The sequence below is a fragment of the Phyllostomus discolor genome, chromosome 4, assembly GCF_004126475.2.
Source record: "Phyllostomus discolor isolate MPI-MPIP mPhyDis1 chromosome 4, mPhyDis1.pri.v3, whole genome shotgun sequence".
Classification (NCBI taxonomy): Eukaryota; Metazoa; Chordata; class Mammalia; order Chiroptera; family Phyllostomidae; genus Phyllostomus; species Phyllostomus discolor.
The window spans coordinates 106,310,560-106,334,482 of record NC_040906.2 but is presented as its reverse complement, the minus strand read 5'-3'; the positions used below and the strand labels follow the sequence as shown (position 1 = coordinate 106,334,482).

Here is a 23,923-nt window from a genome sequence, read left to right as displayed (position 1 = left end):
CCATCACCACCACTTATCCCAGGGGCTCCAGGCTTCCATTTCTCTCACCGAACTTCAGGCCAGTGCTTGGGGAATAGGGTCCAGAAAAAGCCTTCAATCTCTGTTTTAAGACAACTTCTTGGGGAATATTTCCCACCAACAACTCAGACCAGGACCTCCCATGGAAAAATCTCTCTCTTCCTTATTGGTCCAACTGGTAAGTCCCAATCAAACACTCTTGCTCTGCTGACCAATCATGGTCTTTGTTTCTTTCATCTTTTTCCTCCCTCTCCCCCTTCTTTTTCTTCTTCCTCCTTTCCTTTCCTTTCTTTCTTTCTTTCTTTTTTTAATATTTACAAATCTCCCCTTGAACTCCTGCACCTGCTTGTTCCCACCAGCCTCTTTAGGAGAGTCCCACCCCTTGCCCCCAACTACCTACTGTTAATCTGGAATGGCCTTTTTTTTTTTTTTAAGAGAGGGAAGGGAGGGAGATAGAGAGAGAGAAACATCAATGTGCGGTTGCTGGGGGTTATGGCCTGCAACCCAGGAATGTACTCTGGCTGGGAATCGAACCTGGGACACTTTGGTTCCCAGCCCGTGCTCAATCCACTGAGCTACGCCAGCCAGGGCTGGAATGGACTTTAGATCTTTGACTGACATTGACTCAAGATAGCAAATCAGATCATTTACATTGCATTATATAATTATATGATTGTTCCAAAGGCTCAGAGGCTCTCCTCTCCTGTTTCCCTCCCACTCTCTCTGCCTTTCTCTTTCTCTCAGGAATTAGGGTCAAGCCAGGCAGGTGCAGGACTTTAAGCCACCGCACCCCTTAATCCTGGCATTGCTGAGCAAGGGCTTCTATCCCAGCCTCCCTGATCCAGCTAGCTGCCAGACCATAAATTAGGATGGAAGAGGAGGAAGGTGGTGTGGACAAGGAGGATGTGTTCCTGGCTTTTGCCCAGGGTCCTACTCCTCCCAGGGGTACCCTACGTCGGGCCTTGGACAAGGCCTTCTTTATCTTCCTGGCCATTTTTCTGACACTACTGATGCTGGAGACTCTTTGTAAGCTGCTGTGTTCTCTACCATGGGCAATGTTTGGGGACTGGCTCCTGGGAATACCTCAGAACGAGGAGGAGCTGGAGTTGTGACCACCTTTTCTATGAACATCCTCTTACCCCGCTATGGAGGTGAGAGGGGAGATGGGGGCAAGTAAGACTGTTGGGGACTATGGAGGGTACATTTGGATAGCTTAGAGCAGCTGTCTAAAATTTCTGCCTATACTCCAGGAAACAATTTTTAAAAAATTGTACTCCTCACATATTTTTAAGTAAGCATCTATGTTTTTTTCATCATAAATTGAAATTATTTCAAGGATGTATTTCCTGGCATATTAAAAATATTTACATTTTAAAATAAAACAATTAAATCACCCTTTGAATACCCAGGGGCACTGAAATATGAGAGTGACTTGATGCCTACTATCATCCATTAAAAAAATACATATATTCTTAACAATTGGGAATCATTTTCTTCTTTTTCTCTTTTCTCATTGAACTCCTCTTACCATTCCACTTCCCCAGAAGCAATTTTATGCTTTTATACTTGAAGGTCTCAGATGAAAACTATTTTTGTGACCAAAACTCCAGTTTAAAAAAAATTTCTTCAGGGTTATCATTACAATTATTATGACAGCAGAACTGATCAAATAGCATGAAGATTGTACACACTTTTTTTAAGAATAAAAAATACATTTTTAATGAGTAGACAAGGTGATGTTTATGGTTCCTTGGGGAAAGAAATGGGCTACATATCTGTTTATTTAAGACAAGGTGAGATTATTTCCAGATTTCATGGCTGAGAACTGCACTTTTTTTTTTAAAGATACTTGGAAAGATGTGGTGTGGAATTCTTTAAATGGAAGGGAGGGTTTGAAGCTCCCGGTCTCTGAGGGCTTGGAGGTGTGGGGATTTCTGCAGTCCTAGAAAGTGACAAGATGCTCACCAGCTGTGGAATGCACATGAGTGCAGGAGGTGGGGAACCTCAGCCACTGGAACTGTGTCAGCCTTTCCACTTTCTCCACAAACTCACCTTTCAAGCCAGCCTTGCCTCCAGGAGTCCCTCCAGCCTCCCTAAAACTGATTGAGGTGGGATGTAGGCGAGGCGGATGTCAAAGTAGGCTCTGGCCTGGTAGCTCAGCTGGTTGAAGCGTGATCCCCATACCCCAGGGTTGAGGGTTTCATCCCCAGTCAAGACACGTGGAAAAATCAACAAAATCTCTCTGTTTAAAATCAATAAATAAAAGGGAGGGGGGAGAGAAAAATTCTAAAACAAGAAAACCAAAACCAAAGTTTCTTCTCTCTTTGTTCTTTCCTCAGCTCCCCCAAAGATAAAGGAGACGAGACCCGAGGTATTTTCCGAGGCTCATTTCGTCTTGCAGCCCTCACAATGGCAATTTGCAGATTCTCCTCAAGGTCCCTGTCACACAGGCCCAGTCCCTAGGCCCTGCCTGGCAAAGCACGGCTTCTAGGTCATCACTGCCTGCGCCTAAGTGACTTCTCCAGAAATGCACGGAGAACCGCCTAAGTTCCACCTATTTGATTGGTCATTAGTTCTGTGGTGATGCTTGAAAAGCAAATCAACAATAGCAATAATAACACAATGTTTAGCACGTTGATTTGTGTGCATGTGTTTTGATTTCACGTTTGGGAGACGGTCGGGAGACGTAGTCACCATTATTTAGAGGCAGCAAAGGCGCGAGCAGCCCGTGTAAGGGAAGAGGCAGACACCGTCGATGAAGCGGTGGAATCTGGAACTTGACAGGTAGGAAGGCAGTTCAGGAAAGCTTGTCAACAGCCCATCGGAAGGAAAAGGTTTTACTTCCCTCATAAGTGACTCCTGCCCTTCGGTGCACCAGGCGCAGCCTTGGAGGACCCAGTTTCTTAATTGCCTTGTTTCGCCGCCCCTCACCTACTAAGAAAGGTGGCTCAGTCCTCTCGGCACGCGACTCGGCGGCGGTTGGCTGGTTGAAAAGAGCTTCACTTGCGGCGCCCTAGTGTCTGGACAGTCAATGCCGTACGGCAAAATGGCGGTCCACAGGTCCTTAAGGACATGCCGAGGGAATAAGCCCGTCCAGTACAGATCCGGCAGAGAAGAGCCTTCCGCTGTGAAGGTGGCAGTGGTGGGGTTCGGAAATCCGGCGTACCGTCAGTTCCGGCCACAGTGGAGGCTGGGTTCCGTACGGCAATATGGCCGCACTTAGGTTCCTGTAGGCGGAAACTCGGCAGCTTCCGGTCCAGAATAGGGCCTGCGGTAGGAGGGGGAAGGAAAGAGGAGGGAACCATGCGAGCTTCTGATATCCGCGATGAGGGTCGCCTCGAGAGGCTGTTTCTGAGGTGCGGGCCGGACGGTGTGGGGATCGAAGGTGGGGGCGGGAATGTCAAGGGAGAGGTACTGGGAAGTCCCGGGCGCTATGTCTGAGGGGCAAGCTGTGGTACTCTTCCCCCCTATCCGTCAAGGGGAGAGGGGCGGGCGGGGGCCGAACTGGGGGAGGGGGACTTGGCGGGAAGCTCTTCTTGGGGAAGGGGCCAAACACAGGGCTGGCATCCGAGAGGAATTGGGAGAACCCATTGCGGGGCTCACGATGTTACAGGTCGTAGAGAGAGAATAGGGAAAATTAGGGTGGGGTGAGAGGGAGGGGACTTGAGGTGAGACACCTCCAGTCTAACTCCGCGGTTTGAGATCCGTTAGGGGTGGGATATGGAGATAATTTAGAAAGGATAATGAATTGTTAGGAGGGAATCTTATTCATCTCAGAGAGTCTGGGAGTTGGGGTGATCCTTCAGGATGGGGTGAAGGTGTGAATTTGACGTGTTTGAGAGCAAGAGGGGGAAACACGTGAGGTGTTACTGACGGGTGTAGTTTATACCTGTGCTAGGGGATGTCAGTGAAATCTGGAGTGCAGTGTGAGAAGTGGTCCAGGGGTCGTGAGAAAAAAATCAACTTGCCAACTAGGAGGAATACTGGGGAAACCGCAAATGAAAGGCCGGATGTATTATGAGGGGTGGAGCTGGAGGTGGGAACTTCAGGTTTCAGGTTCCTTGGGGCACCCTAGTAGGGGCCCTAGAAGACATGGTACTAATAGTTGCTGAAAATAGGCATTGAGGACATTGGGCAGGGCTGGGTGTTACTGAAGCCCAAGAAGATTGGAAAATGTGTGAGATGAAGGGATGGGGCTATGCTGGAGGGGGCTCTTTCTAAGGCCCCATCCCCTTCTAGCAGGAATTACGAAATCCCCAACACTTCCACCCTCTGGGGGATTTGATCCCCCATGGCCACCGATAACAGCATCATTGTGCTGGATGATGATGACGAAGATGAAGCAGCTGTTCAGCCAGGGCCCTCCCACCCACTCCCCAATCCGACCTCACCCCGGGCAGAAGCCCCTGGCTCCTCTCAGTCCCATGGGGCTGGAGGGAACAGTAGTTCGGGCGGCAAGAAATGCTACAAGTTGGAGAATGAGAAGCTGTTTGAAGAGGTGAGCTTTAGGGGAGAGGATTCTTGTACCCCAGGGAGAGGGGTGGCTGACTGGCTCTCCTGTCCTTTCTTCCCCACTAATCCCACCTTGCCTTCTTTCTCTCAACCCCTTCCCTTATCTCTTTCCCCCTCCCTTCTTCCCCTGAACCCTCCAGTTCCTTGAACTGTGTAAGGCGCAGACAGCAGACCACCCTGATGTGGTCCCATTCCTCTATAAACGGCAGCAGCGTGCCCATTCACTGTTTTTGGCGTCAGCGGAGTTCTGCAACATCCTCACCCGGGTCCTGTCTCGGGCCCAGAGCCGGCCAGCTAAGCTCTATGTGTACATTAATGAGCTCTGCACTGTTCTCAAGGCTCACTCAGCCAAGAAAAAGCTGAACCTGGCCCCCGCTGCCACCACCTCTAGTGAGTCCTCTGGGAATAACCCTCCTGCAGACCCCTCCTCGGACCCCACGAATGCTGAGACCACTGGCTCTGAGGCCCCAAGGACCCGTGGTTCCCGGCGGCAGATCCAGCGCTTGGAGCAGCTGTTAGCACTGTATGTGGCTGAGATTCGGCGGCTACAGGAAAAGGAACTGGATCTCAAAGAATTGGATGACCCAGACTCCACATACCTGCAGGAGGCAAGGTTGAAGAGGAAGCTGATCCGCCTCTTTGGGAGGCTGTGTGAGCTGAAAGACTGTTCTTCACTGACAGGCCGAGTCATAGAACAGCGTATTCCCTACCGTGGCACCCGCTACCCAGAGGTTAACAGGCGTATTGAGCGACTCATCAACAAGCCAGGGCCTGATACCTTCCCTGACTATGGAGATGTGCTGCGGGCTGTGGAAAAAGCAGCTGCTCGCCACAGCCTTGGCCTCCCCCGACAGCAGCTCCAGGTCATGGCTCAGGATGCCTTCCGAGATGTGGGCATCAGGCTACAGGAGCGACGCCACCTTGATCTCATCTACAACTTTGGCTGTCACCTCACAGATGACTATAGGCCAGGTAGGGATTAGTGAGATGCCCATCAATAACTCTTATATGTCAGATGTGTGGTAGAGGGGGCATCTCTCTAGTCCCTTTTTCTAGGGTTTGGACTGAGTCCTCTGACTTTATATCTTCCCATATAGGCATTGACCCCGCACTGTCAGATCCCACCCTAGCCCGGCGCCTTCGGGAAAACAGGAGCTTGGCTATGAGCCGGCTGGATGAAGTGATCTCCAAATATGCGATGATGCAAGATAAGAGTGAGGAGGGCGAGAGACAGAAGAGAAAAGCCCGGCTCCCCCAAGCTACCTCTTCCCACTCTGCAGACCCCCCCAAAGTCTCCTTGGATTCTGGTGAGGTGTGGAAGGGATACACTCTTCAGAGAAACCCTGTTCTTCCCTTACACTGGTCAGCAGGGAGTCCTGGGTGACTGATGGGGGTTTGCAGAAAGAACACAGACGTAGACTCTCTGGGGCAAGGGATTACTTAAAGAAATTCCTTTGTCCCTCAGGGCCCTAGTGGAATGGTATCCCAGGAATGCCCTACCTCCTCCAAGGCTGAGACAGATGATGAAGAAGATGAGGAAAGTGAGGAAGAGGAAGAAGAAGAGGAGGAGGATGAAGAGGAAGCCACAGATTCCGAAGAAGAGGATTTGGAACAGATTCAGGAAGGTCAGGAGGATGATGAAGAGGAAGATGAGGAAGGAGGTATGTCAAGGAAAGTCTCCTCATGTGTCAGTTCCCTCTATTGGGCATAAGGCACCTGTTTGAGACCCTTCCTTTCCTCCTCTTACTCCTAGTGTTTTCTCAGCAGCATTCTTTCCTTAGTTCTCATGCTACCCCTCTCTTCTTTTTACTGTTCCAGGTAAAGATGGAGACAAAAGCCCCATGTTCCCACCACAGATATCCACTGAAAAGAACCTGGAACCTAGCAAAGGGATCAACATGTCTTTGGGGGATCAGCAAAACAAAGGACTCATAGCATCACCATCTTCACTGTCAGAAAAGCCCCTAGCCCCTTCCAGTATAGATGCTGAAAGCAACGGAGAATACCTCGAGGAGTTGCCCCTGGAGAAAGAGAGCCCTGTGTCTCAGGTCTTTGAGCTAGAGATCGAAGCCTTGACTGTGGATAACACCCCGTCCCCTGAGGAAGGGGATACTTCCTCTTCCAGGAAGCAGTCAGAGGACCCCCTTACCACTGTCTTGGAAAATGGAGCAGCCATAGTCACCTCTACTTCCTTCAATGGAGGTGTCTCTCCTCACACTTGGGGAGATTCTAGTCCCCCCTGCAAGAAATTTCGGAAGGAGAGGCAAACAGGAGCAGGGCCATTAGGAAACAGGTAACAACAAGGAGGAAGAAGAGGGAAGCCAAGGAGGGATTGCAGGGGGCTTTCTGAGAGGAGTATTGAGGAACTGAGTCTGCTGGGAGAGACTGACAGTCCCCCTCCAGCCTCAAGCTCCCTACATTTATGTTTCTGTCCCTAGCTATGTGGAAGGACAAAGGGCAGTACATGAGAAGACTGGGAAGAAGATAAATACCCTGCCCAGCCCACCTTCCCCTTTGGCTTCCATGGCCTCAGTTGCCGATTCCTCAACAAGGGTGGACTCTCCTAGCCATGGCCTGGTGACCAGTTCCCTCTGTAGCCCATCTCCAACCCAGTTGCCCCTAACCCCCCAGTTAAAACCATCCAAGCCTGGTACTTATAAGGTAAGAGGGGGAGGCTGTTTTTCCTCACTTCATTCTCTTTCAATGCCTGTTAATTTTCAGATGCTCTATCTGAATATTGCACTCACCACATCCTCTCTTCCTTTTTCTTACTCTAGTTTTTAATCTGATCAGGCCTTCCCCCTGCTTCTCCTCCCCCTATATTCCAGACCTCTCTGACTCTTTGTTTCTCACTACCTTGCAGATGAGTGTGGCCACACAATGCGATCCAGAGGAGATCATCGTGCTCTCAGACTCTGATTAGCTGCCTCCCCACCACCTGGACTCCAAAATGTTTGGGGATAGTATTTGGAGGATGGTGGGAAGCAGATGACTGAGGAAGGGATGGATTGAGCTAATTAATCCCCTTTGGGTGGTGTTTCTTTTAAAAAAAACAACTTAAGTTTTACACAAAACATTAATAAACAATAAAGTTCTTATTGTAATCCTGCCTTGTCTTTGTCCTTCTGTTCTCCTGGATTGACACCAGCTGTTCTCTGGCTCAGGGTTGGTTGGCCCCAGGGTAACCCTGGATGCTCCCTTTCTAGCTTGCCTTTAGTCCCACTCCCCAGGAGCTCCCCTGCCCTCAGGCTTTCCCCTTACCCTGTGGCCAGGCACTAAAAAAGAAAAAAAAAACCTTCAGTACTTTACTTTCTCACTTTGGGCGGTGGGAGTAAAAAGGCCAATCACGAGCCGACTCAAGGTTATTCGGCCAATCCTAGGCCCAGAAAAAGAGGGCGGGGTTTCTGGGGTACTGTCAGAAGCTGGGAGATTTGGGCGATTAGACCCCGCAAACGCGTTGATGGCCACAGCTCCGAGGCCAAGACCTAGCACTAATAGAAGAGGCAGGCTTACAGAATTAAAGGGGAATAAATGCTTCGGCCAAATCAAGTGCTGAGTCCTTAGCGAAGAAGAGAACTGGTACCTTTAAGGTGGAATGAATAACTATTTTTTAAAGGAGAAGTGGTAGAGTCTGCCGAGTATTGCCCAGCGGCACGGGCGGGGTGCCTGACTGTGCCTTTAAAGCCGGAGAAGTAGGAGGTGGAGCAGAGGCGGAGGGCGGAGGGAGTCGGCGCAAGATGGCGGCGGGAGGGGCTCAGGCTGCGGCTCTGGTGGCCGAGTGAGGGGCGGGGGGGCCCGGGGGCGCGCGGCCCGGTAAGCGGAGACGCGCGGGGTTGTGGGGCGCCTTCCGGGTGGGAGAGAAGGTCGAAGTAGCTCTTGGGGCGGAGCAGAGGGGGGCGGGGGTAGGCAAGGGGCGGGGCCGAAAAGCTACGGAGGCGGGTCTTGAAAAGGGCGGGGCCGAAAGGGCTTGGGGGCGGGTCTTGAGGGGGGGGCGAGGCTAGAGTTAAGCGGGGGGCAATGGGGCGTGACTGGCGAAAGAGCCCGAGGCTTATAGCTTGAAAGGAACTGGAGAGAGGGTGGTAGTAAGTAACAGAACAGAACCCCCTTGCCAAGGAAAGGATGCAAAACATCAAAAAGGTAAATTTTGGAAAGTTAGGATCTCTGGCATATTGGAAATTCCAAGAGGAGGCACCCCATTTCCAAAGAGCACCTATTACCCTAACCTCCAAAGAAAGAGCACTGAATTTGGAGTCAGGACACCTGCGTTTGCTGGTGCTGCCACTTGCTGGTTGTGACCACGAATGATCTCTTTGTCTTTCTTAGCCTCAGTTTCCTCATCTACAAATGGGGTTGAGAGGAACAACAGCATTGTGGGAGTTATTGAAATAATGGGTGTAAACACGTTTTTAAACTGTAAAGGGCTGTTTCATTATGAAATGTTCTCTTCTCTTTTTTTCTTCCCAGAGACCCCCCCCCAGCCGCCCTCCTTCCCTTGTTCCTGTGGCTGGGGGGGTACTCCCTCCCTCCACACCATGGAACCATCTCCTTTGTCTCCAAGTGGGGCAGCACTTCCCCTGCCTCTGTCGCTGGCCCCGCCCCCACTGCCCTTGCCTGCAGCTGCAGTGGTACACGTGTCCTTCCCTGAGGTAACCAGTGCCCTCCTGGAGTCCCTCAATCAGCAGCGGCTTCAGGGCCAGCTCTGCGACGTGTCCATCCGAGTGCAGGGCAGGGAGTTCAGGGCTCATCGTGCTGTCCTGGCTGCCTCCTCCCCTTACTTCCACGACCAGGTCCTCCTCAAGGGTATGACCTCCATCTCGCTGCCCAGTGTCATGGACCCAGGCGCCTTCGAGACTGTCCTAGCTTCAGCTTACACTGGCCGCCTCAGCATGGCCACTGCTGACATTGTCAACTTCCTCACAGTGGGTTCTGTGCTCCAAATGTGGCACATTGTGGACAAATGCACTGAACTCCTTCGCCAAGGCCGGGCCTCGGCCACCAGCACCACTGCTGCAGCCGCCTCTGTCACTGTCCCTGGTGCTGGGGTCCCATCAGGAAGTGGGGGTACTGTGGCCTCTGCCACCGTGGGCTCTGTGCGCTCCCATGCCTCTAGTCGGACCAGTGAGAATCAATCACCCAGCAGCAGCAACTACTTCAGCCCCCGGGAGTCCACTGACTTCTCATCTTCCTCCCAAGAGGTGTTTGCAGGTTCTGCAGTGGGCAGCAGGGAGCGCCGAGGAAGTGGCCCTATATTCTCAGCCCCTGTGGTTGGCAGTGGGGGGGCTACCTCTGGGAAGCTGCTGCTGGAGGCAGATGAGCTGTGCGATGACAGTGGGGATGGGAGGGGTGCAGTGGTCCCTGGGGCTGGGCTCCGGAGGCCTACCTATGCACCCCCTAGCATCATGCCACAGAAGCACTGGATATATGTGAAACGGGGTGGAAACTGCCAAGCACCAGTGCCTCTGGTTCCCCAAGACCAAGATCTGGAAGAGGATGAGGAGGAGGAAGATCTGGTTTTGACCTGTGAAGATGATGAAGACGAAGAGCTAGGGGGTGGCTCTGGGGCTGCAGTGGGGGGAGGACCTGAGGCTACCCTTAGCATAAGTGATGTCCGGACCCTGACTGAGCCTCCGGGCAAAGGAGAGGAGCAGGTCAATTTCTGTGAGTCCTCCAATGACTTTGGTACCTATGAGGGTGGGGGTCCTGGGACAGGGCTTGATGATTCAGGGGGGCCTACCCCTTCCTCCTATGCCCCCTCCCACCCACCACAGGCCCTGCTTCCTGTAGATGTGCAGGGCAACCAGATCCTAGTCTTCCCATCTTCTTCGTCATCCTCCTCCTCCTCACAGGCTCCAGGCCAGCCGCCAGGGAATCAAGCTCAACATGGGGCTGTGACCCTGTCTGGAACATCTACAGGGGCCCTGGGTGTCCCAGCTGGCACTGGAGGGACAGGCAGCGGGGATGGCAATAAGATCTTTCTGTGCCACTGCGGGAAGGCCTTCTCCCACAAGAGCATGCGAGACCGGCATGTGAACATGCACCTCAACCTTCGACCCTTTGACTGCCCCGTGTGTAACAAAAAGTTCAAGATGAAACACCACTTGACTGAGCACATGAAGACTCACACAGGTCTCAAGCCCTACGAATGCGGCGTCTGCGCCAAGAAATTCATGTGGCGAGACAGCTTCATGCGCCACCGAGGACACTGTGAGCGCCGGCACCGCCTAGGTGGCGGTGGGGTTGGACCGGGACCAGGAGGGCCCACAGGGCCAGCTTTCCCACCCAGAAGAGAGTCCCCTGGGGTGGGTGGGGGCAACAGTGAAGAGGTGAGTGGGGCCACGCCTCCGTCCAGCCGTCGTGTCTGGTCCCCACCCAGTGTGCACAAAGTAGAAATGGGGTACAATGGGGGCGGAGGAACAAACTGAAGGGGCAAGCTACTGGGAGTGGTTTTCAGGTAAGAGAAAATAAGGAGCAGGAGCCAGGGGTGCTGCGGCTCTCAGGTGATCTCCCACTCCAGTTACTGTCTTCCTTATCTCTATGGACTTGTATATATTATGGAGGGGGAACCACACTGAGCCATCAACCACCCCATTACACTCCTCAGTCTGCCCCTCAAAGTTTCCCGATAGGCCCTTCCTTCTCTTCAGATGTGTACACTGAAGCCCCAGCTCCAGAACAGGGCGCATGTAGTGGGGGAGGGAGAGGGCGCCTGTTGAGCACCTGGAGTCACAGGGTCAAGAGTCAGGTGGTTGTAGTTTGTATCTGAAGTCTGTGTTTGTGTTGTTGTGGGGGCCAGTCCTTGGAGCCCCATCCTTGTCCTAGAACCCAGCCCGTTCCCTCCCCCAATGACGTGCCCCTAATGTCTACCCTAATCCCTCCTTCCCTTCCTGGGGGGTCCCTCAACTCTGTTATCGGGGAAGGAGGGGAGAGAGGGAGGGAGGAAGTCGTAGGAATACAAGGTTTTTATTTTAAATCTTATTTTTTTTAAACAGTGATTAAAATATTTATTGGTCATTTCACTTGGCTTCCCGACAACCCCTGTGTGTTTGCTGGGGACTGGGCACAAGCGCTGGACAGCACAGTGACGGCTCTCGCAGTGGAGTGGGGGGGCGGGGAGGAGGCAGCGGGAGGAGCCTAGGGTTGGGGGAGGCGCTGTACCGTGGCGCTGGGTGGTTCTAGAGCGTGAGGCGCGAGGTCTTCAGACCAGAACTGGAGAGGATGTTCGGGCGTCTGAACTGCACCGGTGGAGAAAGCACCGACCCACCACACGCCCTCACCTAATAAGGGTGGGGATTTCCTCCGCCTCTCCTACCCGCCTTTTGAGGGAAGTGAAAGTGAAAGGGGAAAGAGGAGGCTTCAGGGCTGAGGAGATCGCAGCGCCATGAAGCTCCCGTCTCTGCTCCTCGCTGTGGCTTTGGGTGAGCAAACCCCGCGACTCTTTGCGCTGAAACTGAAGTGGGGGAGCGGAGGGAGATGGAACGCGCCGAGCGCCCCACTCGAGGGTGGGAGGAGGTCGGGTCGCCTGACATCTGGGCCGCGTCTTCACTCTCACCCAGGCTCGGTGACCACGGTCTCCGCGGGACTGGCAGTGGTAGAGTGCTGGTTTGTGGAAGATGCAGGCGGGGGCCGCCTGGCCAAGAGACCCGCCGCACTGTTGCTGCGCCAAGGCCCGGGGGAACCCCCTCTCCGATCAGACCTCGACCCTGAGCTCTACCTCAAAGTGCGTGGTGAGTCTTCCCGAACTCGCCCCCAACTGTCGGCCTCCACGGAAACCTCTTCCGCTTTAGTTTGCGCAGTGACCTCGGGCCTCGGTTTCCCCCTCTGTAAAATGAATCTGGATTACTTCAAAATCCTTCCCTAACCGGTTGTGTGTGCACTTGACATTCCCTGGACGCTGCCTTCCCCACGCCGTTCTAACGATGATCTGCAGCTGCAACCCTTCCTGCTCACTCGCAGATCCAGCAGGCGCCCTCCAGGCGGCCTTCAGGCGGTACCCTCCGAGTGCCCCTGCACCACACTGTGAGATGAGCCGCTACCTCCCTTTCCCTGCCTCAGTGAACTGGGCCAGCGGCCTGACTCCGGAGCACAGCTGCCCGCGGGCCCTGGACGGGACTTGGTTCATGGTCAGCGTGTCCAGCCGGGTCATCAGCCTCTCCAGCCTCCTGCAACTACAGTCGGAGTCTCAGAGGGACTCTGCATTCATCACCATGGCAACAGGTAGCTGGCGATGGAAAGTGGAACTGAATGGGTGGATTCTAAGCATCTAGGTCAGCCGGCGACTGCTGCCTGGACTTCATCGAGTTCTGTTTCCTTATTTGCAAAGCGAGTGGGTTCTAGTAGAAAGAAACTATCTGTACTGGGTCTTCTAGCCCCAACCAGTTAAAAAACCAAAACCAAAACCAAAAAAACGCCCTGAGGTTTGGGGCGGGGCTTTGAAAACAGGCGGGGGTTTCCAAGTACCCGACTTTGTAAGGCGACACTGTTGGGAGGGGCTCAGGGCAGAAACGTTTTTCACTTCTCTCAGATCTGTAACTTGTTAGGTACCCCCACCTTTGCGTTTCAGCGCTCTCGTGTTTTGACTTCCCTGACAGCCCTTTCCCTGTGGCCCTTGAGGGATGCCCTGACTCTGGTTACCAAATGGTGTGCTCCAGTGGGCGGAAGGGGCAAGGCGGGAGAACGAGATGGTTCCCATTGCAAGCAATTCCTACTGCTTAAACTCGGGTGTGAGACCCCCGGGTCGGCATTTCACCGGAGAGGGGCTCAGGGATGAAGAGGTCGGGTAAAGCAGAATGGTGTGGTCTGACTGGGATATCTAGGAGCTCACCTGGTGAAGGAGGAAATGAGTAGAGCTCCCGGCTTCCCTCAGTTTTTTGCGATTCTTTGTAAACAAGGCAGCCTGGCTGGTGGGTCAGCCCCACCTTAGTTATGTACCTTCCCTTTCCCAGTACCTCGTCCCTGCCACCTTCCTTACTGAGAGAATCACCTGCAGAACCCCACCCCTGGGCAGGGGCTGGAGCAAACTGCTCTTGGGTACAGTAGCTCTCTCCAGTGTGGAGGAGTATCTCCCACAGCTACTGACTTTACTGGGGTGGGGCAAGAATGTCCTTATCTCTTGAGTCTGTTTTTCCATCTGTAAAATGTGGACACTGTTTCCCATCTGCCTTTCAGTTGTTGTGCCTATCAAGGGGCATCCTTTGTTAATTTTTCAGTGATTTAGTAAATACTTACTAGCACCAAGAACCCAGTAGTTCTCAGTCCTGGTCCAGGCTGCAAATAGAAATCCTCTAGGAAGTTTGTAAAATATACTGTAACCCGAGTTGCATTCCAGACAAATTAAATCAGAATCTCTGGGGTGGTTCTGGGCCCTGCATGGGTCACAAAACTGATATGATGTAGATTCTGCTCTCAAGAAGGTTCTTGGCAGATTTGTTGTGGATAACTGAGTAGGAAGTCACTTGGGCCCTGAATGAAGTGCAGCCAGGGGAATGCCCAGGTCTTTGCATCTCACACCTACTGGAGATAGAAACTAGTTGCTGTGCTTCGTCTTCCCTTTCAAGCATTTCTGCTTGATGAGGAATTTAAGACAATGAAATTTGTTATTTTAATGAATTATTAAAAACTGAATCTTTCCAGGGCCACAGATCATTGATAATTTTGCTAACATACATTTGTACATTATTTCTTATCAAATATAGGATATTTTTATTTTATATATTTTTAAGATTTTAATTTAATTTTTTTAAAGAGGAAGTTTCATAGGAGTTTTTGTTTGTTTTTTAAAATATTTTTTAAAGATTTTATTTTATTTATTTATTTTTAGAGAGGGAAGGGAGGGAGAAAGAGAGAGAGAGAGAAACATCAATGTGCAGTTGCTGGGGGGCGTGGCCTGCAACCCAGGCATGTGCCCTCACTGGGAATCGAACCTGTGATGCTTTGGTTTGCAGCCCGTGCTCAATCCTGAGCTATGCCAGCCAGGGCCTAATTTAATTTAATTTTTAAAAAATATATTTTCTTTCTTTCTTTCTTTATTGAGAGGGAAATGGAGGGAGAAAGAGAGGGAGAGAAGTATCAATGTGTGGTTGCCTCTAGTATGCCCCTACTGGGGACCTGGCCTGCAACCCAGGCATGTGCCCTGACTGGGAATCAACTGGTGACAACTTGGTTCACAGGCCTGCACTCAATCCACTGAGCTACACCAGCCAGGGCAAGATTTTACTTATTTTTAGAGAGAGGGGAAGAGAGGGAGAGAAATGGTCTTGTGGTCGCACCCCAATTAGGGACCTGGCCTGGCAACCCAGGCATGTGCCCTGACCAGGAGTCAAACTGGCTCCTTTCAGCTTGCAGGCTGGTGCTCAATCACTGGGCCACACCAGCCAGGGAAAATATAGGATACTTTTAAATGTTTGTTGACAAATATACTTTATTAGCATATATTGAATGACATTTAATTCTCATCATTCTTTTAAAACAATTTTAGGGTGATGTTTCTCCCTTCTCTCTCTAAAATCTTTTTCTTATACTTTTTAATTTAATTTAATTTATTTTTAGAGAGGAGAAGGGAGAGAGAAAAAGAGGGAGAGGAACATCAATGTGTGATTGCCCCTCATGGACCCCCTAATCCCTGGGGACATGGCCTACAACCAGGCCTTGTGCCTTGACTGGGAATCAAACTGGTGACTGTTTGGTTCACACGCCAGCACTCAATCCACTAAGCCACACCAGCCAGGCCTTTCTCTAAAATCACTAAAGCATATCCTCAGTTGAGGATTTAAACAAAACAAAACATTGTTATGGAAAATCTCAAAGATACACAGCAATAGAAAGAGTAGTATAATGAACTCACATGCCTATCACCCACTTGTAGAATTGTTACGTTTTACCAATTGTTTCACCTATCCTCCCCATCTTCTTTTCTTTTTTTAAAGTGTTTTAAAGAAGATTCCAGGCATTATATTAAATATTTTACTCATAAGTAATTCAGAAAGCATTTCTCTCATGAATTTTTCTTCTTTGTTCAATCCCTTCACCCCCCCCAGCTTCCTCCACTACAGCTGCCAGTCTGCTTTCTATCTATGAACCTGGTTATATTTTGCTTATTAGTTCATTTTGCTCACTAGACTCCACATATGAGTGAAATCATTTGGTATTTATCTTTCTCTGACTGGCTTATTTCACTTAGCATAATGTTCTCTAGGTCCATCCATGCTGTCACAGAGGTTATGATTTCCTTTTTTTTATCATATCTAACAAAATAAACAATACAATTCCTTAATATCATTTAATTCTTAGCCCATATTAAAAATTTCCTAATTGTCTAAATGATGTTATTTCGTTGTTGTATCTGCTCAGGCTTAAACAACAAATGTATTTTCTCACAGTTCCGGAGGCTAGAAGTCTAAGATCAAGTCAGAGGTCAAAGCGCTAGCAGGGTTGGTGAGAGCTGGCCCTTTGTGGCTGTGTCCACACAGGAGAAAGAGACATCTCTGGTGTTTCTCTTCTTGCAAGGACATCAGCTCTGTCAGATTAGGGCCTTATATTTTTTTTTACCTCATTTAACCTTTCTCACCTCATAGCCTCTGTCTTCAAATATGGTCACATTTTGAGTTAAGCCTTTAACATATGAATTTGGGAAGTGGGGAGACCACAGACATTCAGTCCATAACAGTTTTCTTTCTTAACCTCTTTTAGTCTATAATTGTGCCATCCCCTGCTTTTAAATGTGATTGATTTGTTATTCTATAGTATTTCCCACTAGTATTTCCCATATTCTGTATCTGGTCAATCATTTCCTCATGGTGTCATTTCCCTTGTTCCTTTTTCTCCATAGTTCCTATAAATTGATAGATCTAGAAGCTTGATTACTTGATTTTCAGTAATATTTTAACTTTTTAAAATATTTTATTTATTTATTTTCAGAGAAAGAGAGAAAAAGAGGGAGAGAAACATCAATGTGTGGTTGCTTCTCGCATGCCCTCCACTGAGGACCCAGCCCACAACCCAGGCATGTGCCCTGACTGGGAATCAAACTGGTAGCCCTTGGTTTGCAGGCTGGCACTCAATCCACTGAGCCACACCAGCCAGGGCTTCAGTAATACTTTATAATAGTTGTTACCATTCACTTTTTTTTTTAAACAGAAAAGCAAAAACCTGTATAATGTAGGTTGTAAAAACAGATATAAATTTTCTTACTGTTCTGGCCCTGCTGTACTTACATTTGTATTTTTATAGAGTCCAGTGTGTGGGCTGCAGATCTGAAACTGCTTTAATAACCCCTACTAAAAGAGCAGTTACCTTGAGGATTAAACTCTAAAACCTCTGGCTTTTGTTATTAATCCTTTGGATTGTTTTTTTTTTTTAAGATTTTATTTATTTATTTTTAGGGAAGGAAGGGAGGGGGAGAGAGAGATAGAGATAGATATGTGCGGTTGCTGGGGGTTATGGCCTGCAACCCAGGAATGTACCCTGGCTGGGAATCGAACCTGGACACTTTGGTTCCCAGCCCGCGCTCAATCCACTGAGCTATGCCAGCCAGGCTCCGGATCGTTTTTAACAATTCAAAAGTATGTTTCTGGATTTTGATAAACTAAGTGACATTGTCTACTCTTGTTTATTCTGTTGAATGAAAATAATCCCATGAGGTTAAGAGAAGTTTAACGTTGTAGGCCCCAGAAACTAGGATTGGAAATCACATACAGATAATCACTAGAAAAAAAATAGTACTTCTACCTGGAGGACCCAAGCATTTCTGGGAGGAAGTAGCAGTGGAACCTTGAGTGACATGGAGTTATAGGTGTTTGGGAGAAAATGAGGAGGGACATTGGAAACTGAAGGAATCTTATGACCAAAGTAAAGAAATTCCTAATGATTAGAACTCTACTAGTTGCAAGAAAGGGATTTCATGTGGCTGGTTCTTAGGGTGCAAGAGAAGCCTCAAAAGATAGGTTGGGGGTTGAATTATCAAGTACCCTACAGGCTAGGCCTCACAGGTGATAGTGAACCATCAGAAGGTTTTGTGCGTGTGCATGTGTGTGCACCATTTTTCCAAAGAGCCTGTTATTTTACCTGATTCTTATAAAAAGTAGGCAAGGATCAGAACATTGGAGTAATGAGGAAAATATAGATTAACTGGTTTTCCCAAGATACCCAGTTCATGATGATAGTAGTGGAAATAGTAACAGCTAACATTCATTGAGCATTCTCTGTATGCCAGGTCTTGTTCTAAGCACTTTATAGGCATAATCTCAGTTCTTTCTCTCAGTTGCTATAGGAACTATATACTTATGCTATCTGCATGTCACAGATGAAGTATAAGACACAGGGGAGTTAGTTAATTTACACACAGCTTGTAAAAAGGGGGGTAGAAACTGAACCTGGGCCATTTAGCTCCAGCCTATGCCTTTAGTTGGTTTCCATGGTAGCTGGAGTTTTTGAACAAGTGACTTTGAACAAGTGACCAGGTCAGACTTGTAGTCAGCCACAGTGGCTACAGTGCAGAAGATGAATTGAAGGAGAGAGATACAGGATAGAGAGACCAAAGAGGAGGCTATTGTAATTGTCCAAATGCATGCTGGTGAGAACTTGAGTTAGGAACAGATGTATTCAGGGGACAGAACTGGGGCCTGGTGAGGACAGCACATAGCATATTATACTTGGCAATTTGCTCATCTGTCTCCCTTATTAAACTGTAAGCTGTTTGAGGGCAGGGATTGCCCATCTTGTATACTAGTCTGTCTTCTACCTTGAACATCCTAAATGCTCAGTAAATATTAGTTGAATGAATAAAAGAAAGGTGTCTTGTGACTCCAAGTGTTGATCTTTCATCAAAGCAAGAAAGATGGACATTGGAGCAGGGTGGGGAATATTGCAGAGATGCTGTTGAGTTGGGGCCTGTTAAGTCTGGAGATTGGTTAGAGGCAACACAGCAAATACTTTTGTAGACTTACTGTGTTCCAGGCACTGTACTAAGTGCCTTCCTTATATATGTATCTTTGTTATCCAGAATCAGGAACTGAATATAACTGGGTAGCAGGAATGATTAAATTATTCAACCCTCTGTACAACCCCATGAAATAGGCACTATCATCATCACTGTTATCTTTATTTAGGAGATTAGGAAGCAGAGCCATGGAAAAGTGAAGTAACTGGCCCAAGGCCCCATAAATAGCTTCAGAGCTGGGATTAAATAGGGCAGTCAGGCTCCAGGCATTTAATCATCATGGTTGCTTTAGTAGAGCAGAGGTCTGTTTTCAGGTGTAGGCCAGAACCCGAACCTTCCAACGTTGGTAAGTACTCTTTATAGTACCATAGGATCAACAGTCATGAATCATCACTTTCTTTTTTTTTTTTCTTAAAGATTTTATTTATTTATTTTTAGAGAGGGAAGGGAGGGAGGGAGGGAGAGAGAAAGAGAGAGAGACATCAATGTGCGGTTGCTGGGGGTTATGGCCTGCAACCCAGGAATGTACCCTGGCTGGGAATTGAACCTGGGACACTTTGGTTCCCAGTCCATGCTCAATCCACTGAGCTACACCAGCCAGGGCTGAATCATCATTTTCTTTACTAGCAAACCAAGAAAGGCCTGGATCTTTTAAGGGTGGTGCTGGAGACTGGACCGATTCAGACTGTGTCAGAAATGCACTCAGCCCTAGCTGATGTGACTCAGTGGATTGAGTGCCAGCCTGTGAACCTAAAGGTTGCCAGTTCGATTCCCAGTCAGGGCACATGCCTTGGTTGCCAGGTCCCTAGCTGGGGGTGTGTGAGAGGCAACTAGCCAATGTATCTCTTGCATGTCCATGTTTTCTCTCCCTCTCTTTCTACCCCCCTTCCCCTGTCACTAAAAATAAATTTAAAAAGAAAAAAAGAAATGCACTCAGATCCTGCTGTTCCTAGAGCTCAAGAGGACTGTGTTCAGAGCAGCCTGCAAGGGCTGTGCTTAACTTCCTGTCCCTATTCAACCCTAAACCACTCTGCTCACCTTCAGCCACACTGGGTCCCACCCAGTCCCAGAGCAAAGGCTATTTGCAGAGATGGCTGGGAGATGGTGCGTCTCAGAAAAGGAGGTGTCTTCTGAGGGGTGGGTAAATTGGGGTTCAGTCCACCCTATAACTCCAATTCTCTATTTTTTCCTCCTTTCTCTCATGCCCTTCCCCCTCCCTTCTCTCCCCATCTTCCCCAGCTGTGCTGACTGTTGTCACCCATACCCCTATCACTCAAATTCGACTGGGACAAGATGCTCTGCTGGACTTGAGCTTTGCCTACATGCCCCCAACCCCAGAGACTACTGCATCTCTGGCCCCAGGCCCTCCCCCCTTTGGGCTGGAATGGAGACGCCAGCACCTGGGTAAGGGGCACCTGCTCCTGGCTGCAACTCCTGGGCTAGGTGGGCAAATGCCAGCTTCCCGAGATGGGGCAGTGGCATTTGCCACCTGGGATGACAATGAGCCATGGGGTCCCTGGACTGGAAATGGAACCCTCTGGCTGCCTTCAGTGCGGCCCTTCCAGGAGGGCTCTTATCTGGCTACCATACATCTGCCATACCTACAAGGGCAGGTCACCCTGGAGCTTGCTGTGCAGAGTAAGTTGGGGTCCCCATGGATAGAGGGTGGGCATTGGGATTATGGGGACACCATGTAGGGGTGGTGAAGAGGATGCAGGGTGAGCAGAGGTAGATAGATTGGGGTCCCTGGGAGCCAGAGGGGCAATGGGTGGAGGCTCCCCAAGAATCTAAGGGACTTTGACTTGAGAAGTCCTGTGATGTACCAGTGGGGAGACAGTGGGTTCCCCATCCTGGGAGAAAAAGATCTAAATCCCCCTTAGTTTGGGGGAAGCCAGAGGGCAAACTGAGGGACTCTGAAGGACAATGTAGATTGATTCACCCATGCTCCTTTCCATCTGTCATCCCAGAGCCCCCCAAAGTGTCCCTGATGCCAACACCTCTTGTATGGGCTGCACCCGGGGAGGTACCCCCAGAATTGCTCTGCCTTGTGTCCCACTTCTACCCCCCTGCGGGCCTGGAGGTGGAGTGGGAACTCCGAGGTGGCCCAGAGGACAGCTTTCAGAAGGCCAAGGGAAAAAGCTGGCTGTCAGCCCTGCGCCACCACTCAGATGGCTCTGTCAGCCTCTCAGCACACCTGCAGCCGCCCCCTGTCACTGCGGCTCAGCATGGGGCCCGCTATGCCTGTCGTGTCCACCATCCTAGCCTGCCTGCCTTGGGGCGCAGTGCTCAAGTCACCCTTGAGGTGGCAGGTAAGAACCAAAGGAATCAAGAAGGGGGTGGGGTGCTGGAGAAGATATGGGGGAGCTCACTCTTGCCCCTCCCACCAGGTCTCTCTGGACCCTCCCTGGAGGATGGCATAGGCCTCTTCCTTTCTGCCTTTCTGCTCCTAGGACTCCTCAAAGCGCTGGGCTGGGCAGGTGAGTGTGAACTGACACTGGAAGTCATTTCTTGCTTACTCCCAGAAGCCTCACACCCATCCCTCTGCCTGCCCTACCACTCCCCATCCCATCTCTTCTCCATCTCTCCACAGCTGCCTGCCTGTCTACTTCTAAGGAGTCAAAGGAGAAGGTAATGGCTTCTACCTTAGCCTAATCTTTCCCTTCTCATTTCATCCCCTTCCCCCTACTCTTCACTCATGGGGGGAGACTGCTGGCATGGTGGGCAGAACCCTGCCTTGGAATTCACACAGACTTGGGTTATATCTTGCCACCTTAAACATGCTACTTAACCAACATCTGTTTCCTTGGGTGTAGGTATTAAAAAAAAGTAGGCACTGCTGTCTGATAGAGATATAATGCAGTGCTCTGACTGGGGTGGCTCAGTGGGTTGGGTGCCATCCCATAAACTGAAACGTTGGTGGTTCAATTCCTAAGGACACATGCCTGGGTTGCCAGCCAGGCCCTCAGTTGGGGGCGTGCGGGAGGTAGCTGATTGATGTTCCTCTGACATCAGTGTTGCTCTCTCCCTTCCCCTCTCTCTAAAAATAAATTTAAAAAAATATATATGCAAGCCACATATGTAAATTGAAATAATCTAGTAGTCACATGAAAAGGAGTTGATGTAAAAAGCATCCAAACCTGTAGAGAATTTTTATGAGTTTATTTGAACCATTACTGACAATTGCTAGAGCGCAAGATCTCAAATGCTCCTCCAAATGACAGTTTGCAGCTTCTTTTATGTATTTGAAATTGAGGGAATATATAAGATTACACAAAAGTAGGAGAAAGTAAGGTGGGGATTGGATTACAAGATAGTTAACAAGATTATGTGCTTGCTCTCTAGAAGGCGGTTATTATTTCAAAGTTTGCTAACCTAGATTCAGGAAAACAATGGACAGGGCTTGCTTAAGGCAAAGATAAGCCTTTTACTAAAGAAGTTATGTGTGGGGGGTGTGATTATCCACCACGACCTGCCCACTTAGAAATTCATGATTAGATCACCCTGGAAGGCTACTTTTCATAGGACTTCTTTTTTGTCCAGAAAGTTAAAAAGAAACAGGTGCAATTAATTTTAATAATGTACTTTTTCAACATGTCATCAGTATAAGAAATTTTAGTATTTATTTTTTTTCTTACTCTTCAAAAACGTGTTTTCTTTTAATCCTCACCGAAGGAAATGTTCATTGATTTTGAAAGAGAGAGGGAGAGAGAAACATCTACTGGTTGCTTCCCACACGTGCCCTGACTGGAATCAAACCCACAACCTTCAGGAGCACAGGAGGACACTCTAACCAACTGAGTCACGTGGCCAGGGCAACAGGTGTTTATTTTAAACTCAGCACATATCAATTCAGACTAGCCACTTTCAAATGCTCAATAGACACATGTGGGTAGTGGCTACTGCATTGGTCAGCGGAGCCTTCAGAGGGCTTTTGGGAGGGTTAAAGGAGATAGTGCATCTCCTTTGGAAGATGTGGGAGCATAAACTTTTGGCACAGTGTCTGCCAGGCAGAGAACAGAAAATGTTAGCTTCATTATTCTCCCACCATCTGTGCCCATGATGGTTTCTTTATCTCTGGATCAACCATGAACACTTCGTCCTAATTTCTAAAACCCTAATTCCTCACCTCGTTTTTACTTCTTTTCCAGAAAGCACAGTGACAGCACTCACCACCATTCTGGGCAAGCCACCATCATCTCTGGCCTGAGCTACTGTGGTAGTTCCTTCCCCCCCAAATATGCCATCACCTGCTCCCACTCCTCCCAATCTTTCTCCACTGAGCTGCCAGAATGTTTTGTTTTGTTGTTGTTTTTACAGACACAAATCAATGGCATTCACCTTCTTAGCGTTCTAGGGCAGTGGTTCTCAAAATTTTTGGTCTCAGGAGTTCTTAAAAATTATCAAGGACTCTAAAGAGCTTTTGCTTATTTGGGTTATAAACTAGAGACATTTATCATACTGTGAAGGGGATGTATGTAAATATACATCAGGTAGCTTCTGAAAACTCCACAGTACGTTTCTGAGATGAGAGTGAGAAAGGCAATTAACATCTTAGTATTATTATGAAAATTGTTTTAACTTCGTATACTTTGTGAAGTAGTCTCAGGGACCTCTGAGCCAAGGCCCACACTTGGAGAATGTGCTTTAGAGGCCAAATCCATTTTTCTTGCCCTTGGCACATGCATTTTCCGCTGGAGCCACTGCTAACCTCTTCAACCCCACCTGGTACCCTCCAGTCCTTCTCTCTAGGCTCAGCACACCCGAAGGGCTATTCCTTCCCTCCAATGGCCTCCTACCCACCCTCCCTGGGCCCAAGAGCTTTGTTCCCTCTCCCTGGTCTCTAGACCAGGCCAGCCTCGTCTTCCCCTCAGACCCCCGCGTGTCCCATTTGTGTGGTTCACCACCTTAGTATTTAAGTCGTTGTTAAAGCCTCCCTCTCCTGGACTCTTTGCTCTTGGAAGGCAGGAACAAATCTGCTCACTGCGGTATCCTGGACGCTGGACCTGGGTCTGGCGTCCACGGGAGGCGCTCGGTATAAGATACTGTAGTATTTTCCTTTTCGTTCTAAGTATTCAAAAGCAGGTCTTGGGTGAAATAACTACTGGACGAAGGATGCTGCGGCTCGACTGGAGGACCTCCGAGGGGCAGGGTGGTGGGCCAGACCTATGAAGGAGGGGGTCTAATCGGGTGAAATAAAGTTATGTTTTGATGCTTCCAAACGAATGACTTCCAATCACTTCTGGTGTTTTACAATTACCCCGACCTCCCGTAGACACCCAACCCGCTGGCGAAACACTCTGCGGTCTGGCGCCATGATTGGCGGACCGGACGCGCCCAAGCAGCAGGCTTTACCGAAAGAGCGGAGATCCAGGGCGGGAAGCGCCGGAGCGCCTGTTCTGGAACCGGATATAGTGGCTTCCTGGTCCGCCCCCTGGCGGGAGGGCGGGCTCCGAGGGCTCT

General features: G+C 49.5%; 4 protein-coding genes and 1 long non-coding RNA gene across 7 annotated transcripts; 4 read left to right on the top strand and 1 right to left on the bottom strand.

Moving 5' to 3' along the window:
• Positions 1–789: 789 nt before the first annotated feature.
• Positions 790–2,424, top strand: SMIM40 (small integral membrane protein 40). The gene is made up of 2 exons (XM_036023933.1): positions 790–1,169; positions 2,358–2,424. The coding sequence occupies exon 1, from the start codon at positions 888–890 to the stop codon at positions 1,128–1,130; it is 243 nt and encodes an 80-aa protein (XP_035879826.1). The 5' UTR covers positions 790–887; the 3' UTR covers positions 1,131–1,169; positions 2,358–2,424.
• On the bottom strand, positions 1,611–3,074 carry LOC118500165. Its single transcript, XR_004902705.1, has 2 exons — positions 2,071–3,074; positions 1,611–1,960 (listed from the first exon to the last, which is right to left on the bottom strand). It is a non-coding gene; the product is annotated as an uncharacterized LOC118500165 (long non-coding RNA).
• Positions 3,075–3,205: 131 nt separating this feature from the next.
• Positions 3,206–7,574, top strand: DAXX (death domain associated protein). Of its 2 annotated transcripts, none has more exons than XM_028508847.2 (8): positions 3,206–3,374; positions 4,258–4,516; positions 4,671–5,502; positions 5,628–5,842; positions 5,996–6,191; positions 6,349–6,823; positions 6,969–7,191; positions 7,394–7,574. In XM_028508847.2, the coding sequence occupies exons 2-8, from the start codon at positions 4,310–4,312 to the stop codon at positions 7,451–7,453; spliced, it is 2,208 nt and encodes a 735-aa protein (XP_028364648.1). In that variant the 5' UTR covers positions 3,206–3,374; positions 4,258–4,309; the 3' UTR covers positions 7,454–7,574. The 2 variants fall into 2 exon arrangements, with proteins under 2 accessions (XP_028364648.1, XP_035879818.1); XM_036023925.1 differs by having other exon boundaries at positions 3,255–3,374; positions 4,261–4,516.
• Positions 7,575–7,970: 396 nt separating this feature from the next.
• On the top strand, positions 7,971–11,551 carry ZBTB22 (zinc finger and BTB domain containing 22). Its single transcript, XM_028508849.2, has 2 exons — positions 7,971–8,343; positions 8,995–11,551. Exon 2 carries the CDS (start codon positions 9,063–9,065, stop codon positions 10,950–10,952), a length of 1,890 nt encoding a protein of 629 aa, XP_028364650.1. The 5' UTR covers positions 7,971–8,343; positions 8,995–9,062; the 3' UTR covers positions 10,953–11,551.
• A 117-nt stretch (positions 11,552–11,668) lies between these two features.
• LOC114493978 (TAP binding protein) lies at positions 11,669–23,682 on the top strand. Of its 2 annotated transcripts, XM_028508852.2 has the most exons (8): positions 11,669–11,945; positions 12,084–12,254; positions 12,484–12,744; positions 19,703–20,101; positions 20,431–20,772; positions 20,851–20,940; positions 21,054–21,091; positions 22,612–23,682. In XM_028508852.2, the coding sequence occupies exons 1-8, from the start codon at positions 11,909–11,911 to the stop codon at positions 22,621–22,623; spliced, it is 1,350 nt and encodes a 449-aa protein (XP_028364653.1). In that variant the 5' UTR covers positions 11,669–11,908; the 3' UTR covers positions 22,624–23,682. The 2 variants fall into 2 exon arrangements, with proteins under 2 accessions (XP_028364653.1, XP_028364652.1); XM_028508851.2 differs by lacking the exon at positions 21,054–21,091 and having other exon boundaries at positions 11,690–11,945.
• The last annotated feature ends 241 nt before the right edge of the window (positions 23,683–23,923 follow it).

What these genes read in the sequence shown, in the direction of transcription:
- DAXX (XM_028508847.2), top strand. Translation starts at nt 4,310, where the DNA reads ATGGCCACCGATAACAGCATCATTGTGCTGGATGATGATGACGAAGAT. An exon ending in CACAGATGACTATAGGCCAG is followed by an intron (nt 5,503 to 5,627) that starts GTAGGGATTAGT and finishes CTTCCCATATAG; the next exon opens with GCATTGACCCCGCACTGTCA. An exon ending in AGAGGAAGATGAGGAAGGAG is followed by an intron (nt 6,192 to 6,348) that starts GTATGTCAAGGA and finishes TTACTGTTCCAG; the next exon opens with GTAAAGATGGAGACAAAAGC.
- SMIM40 (XM_036023933.1), top strand. Translation starts at nt 888, where the DNA reads ATGGAAGAGGAGGAAGGTGGTGTGGACAAGGAGGATGTGTTCCTGGCT.
- ZBTB22 (XM_028508849.2), top strand. Translation starts at nt 9,063, where the DNA reads ATGGAACCATCTCCTTTGTCTCCAAGTGGGGCAGCACTTCCCCTGCCT.
- LOC114493978 (XM_028508851.2), top strand. Translation starts at nt 11,909, where the DNA reads ATGAAGCTCCCGTCTCTGCTCCTCGCTGTGGCTTTGG. An exon ending in GCTCCTCGCTGTGGCTTTGG is followed by an intron (nt 11,946 to 12,083) that starts GTGAGCAAACCC and finishes ACTCTCACCCAG; the next exon opens with GCTCGGTGACCACGGTCTCC. An exon ending in CCTGGAGCTTGCTGTGCAGA is followed by an intron (nt 20,102 to 20,430) that starts GTAAGTTGGGGT and finishes CTGTCATCCCAG; the next exon opens with AGCCCCCCAAAGTGTCCCTG.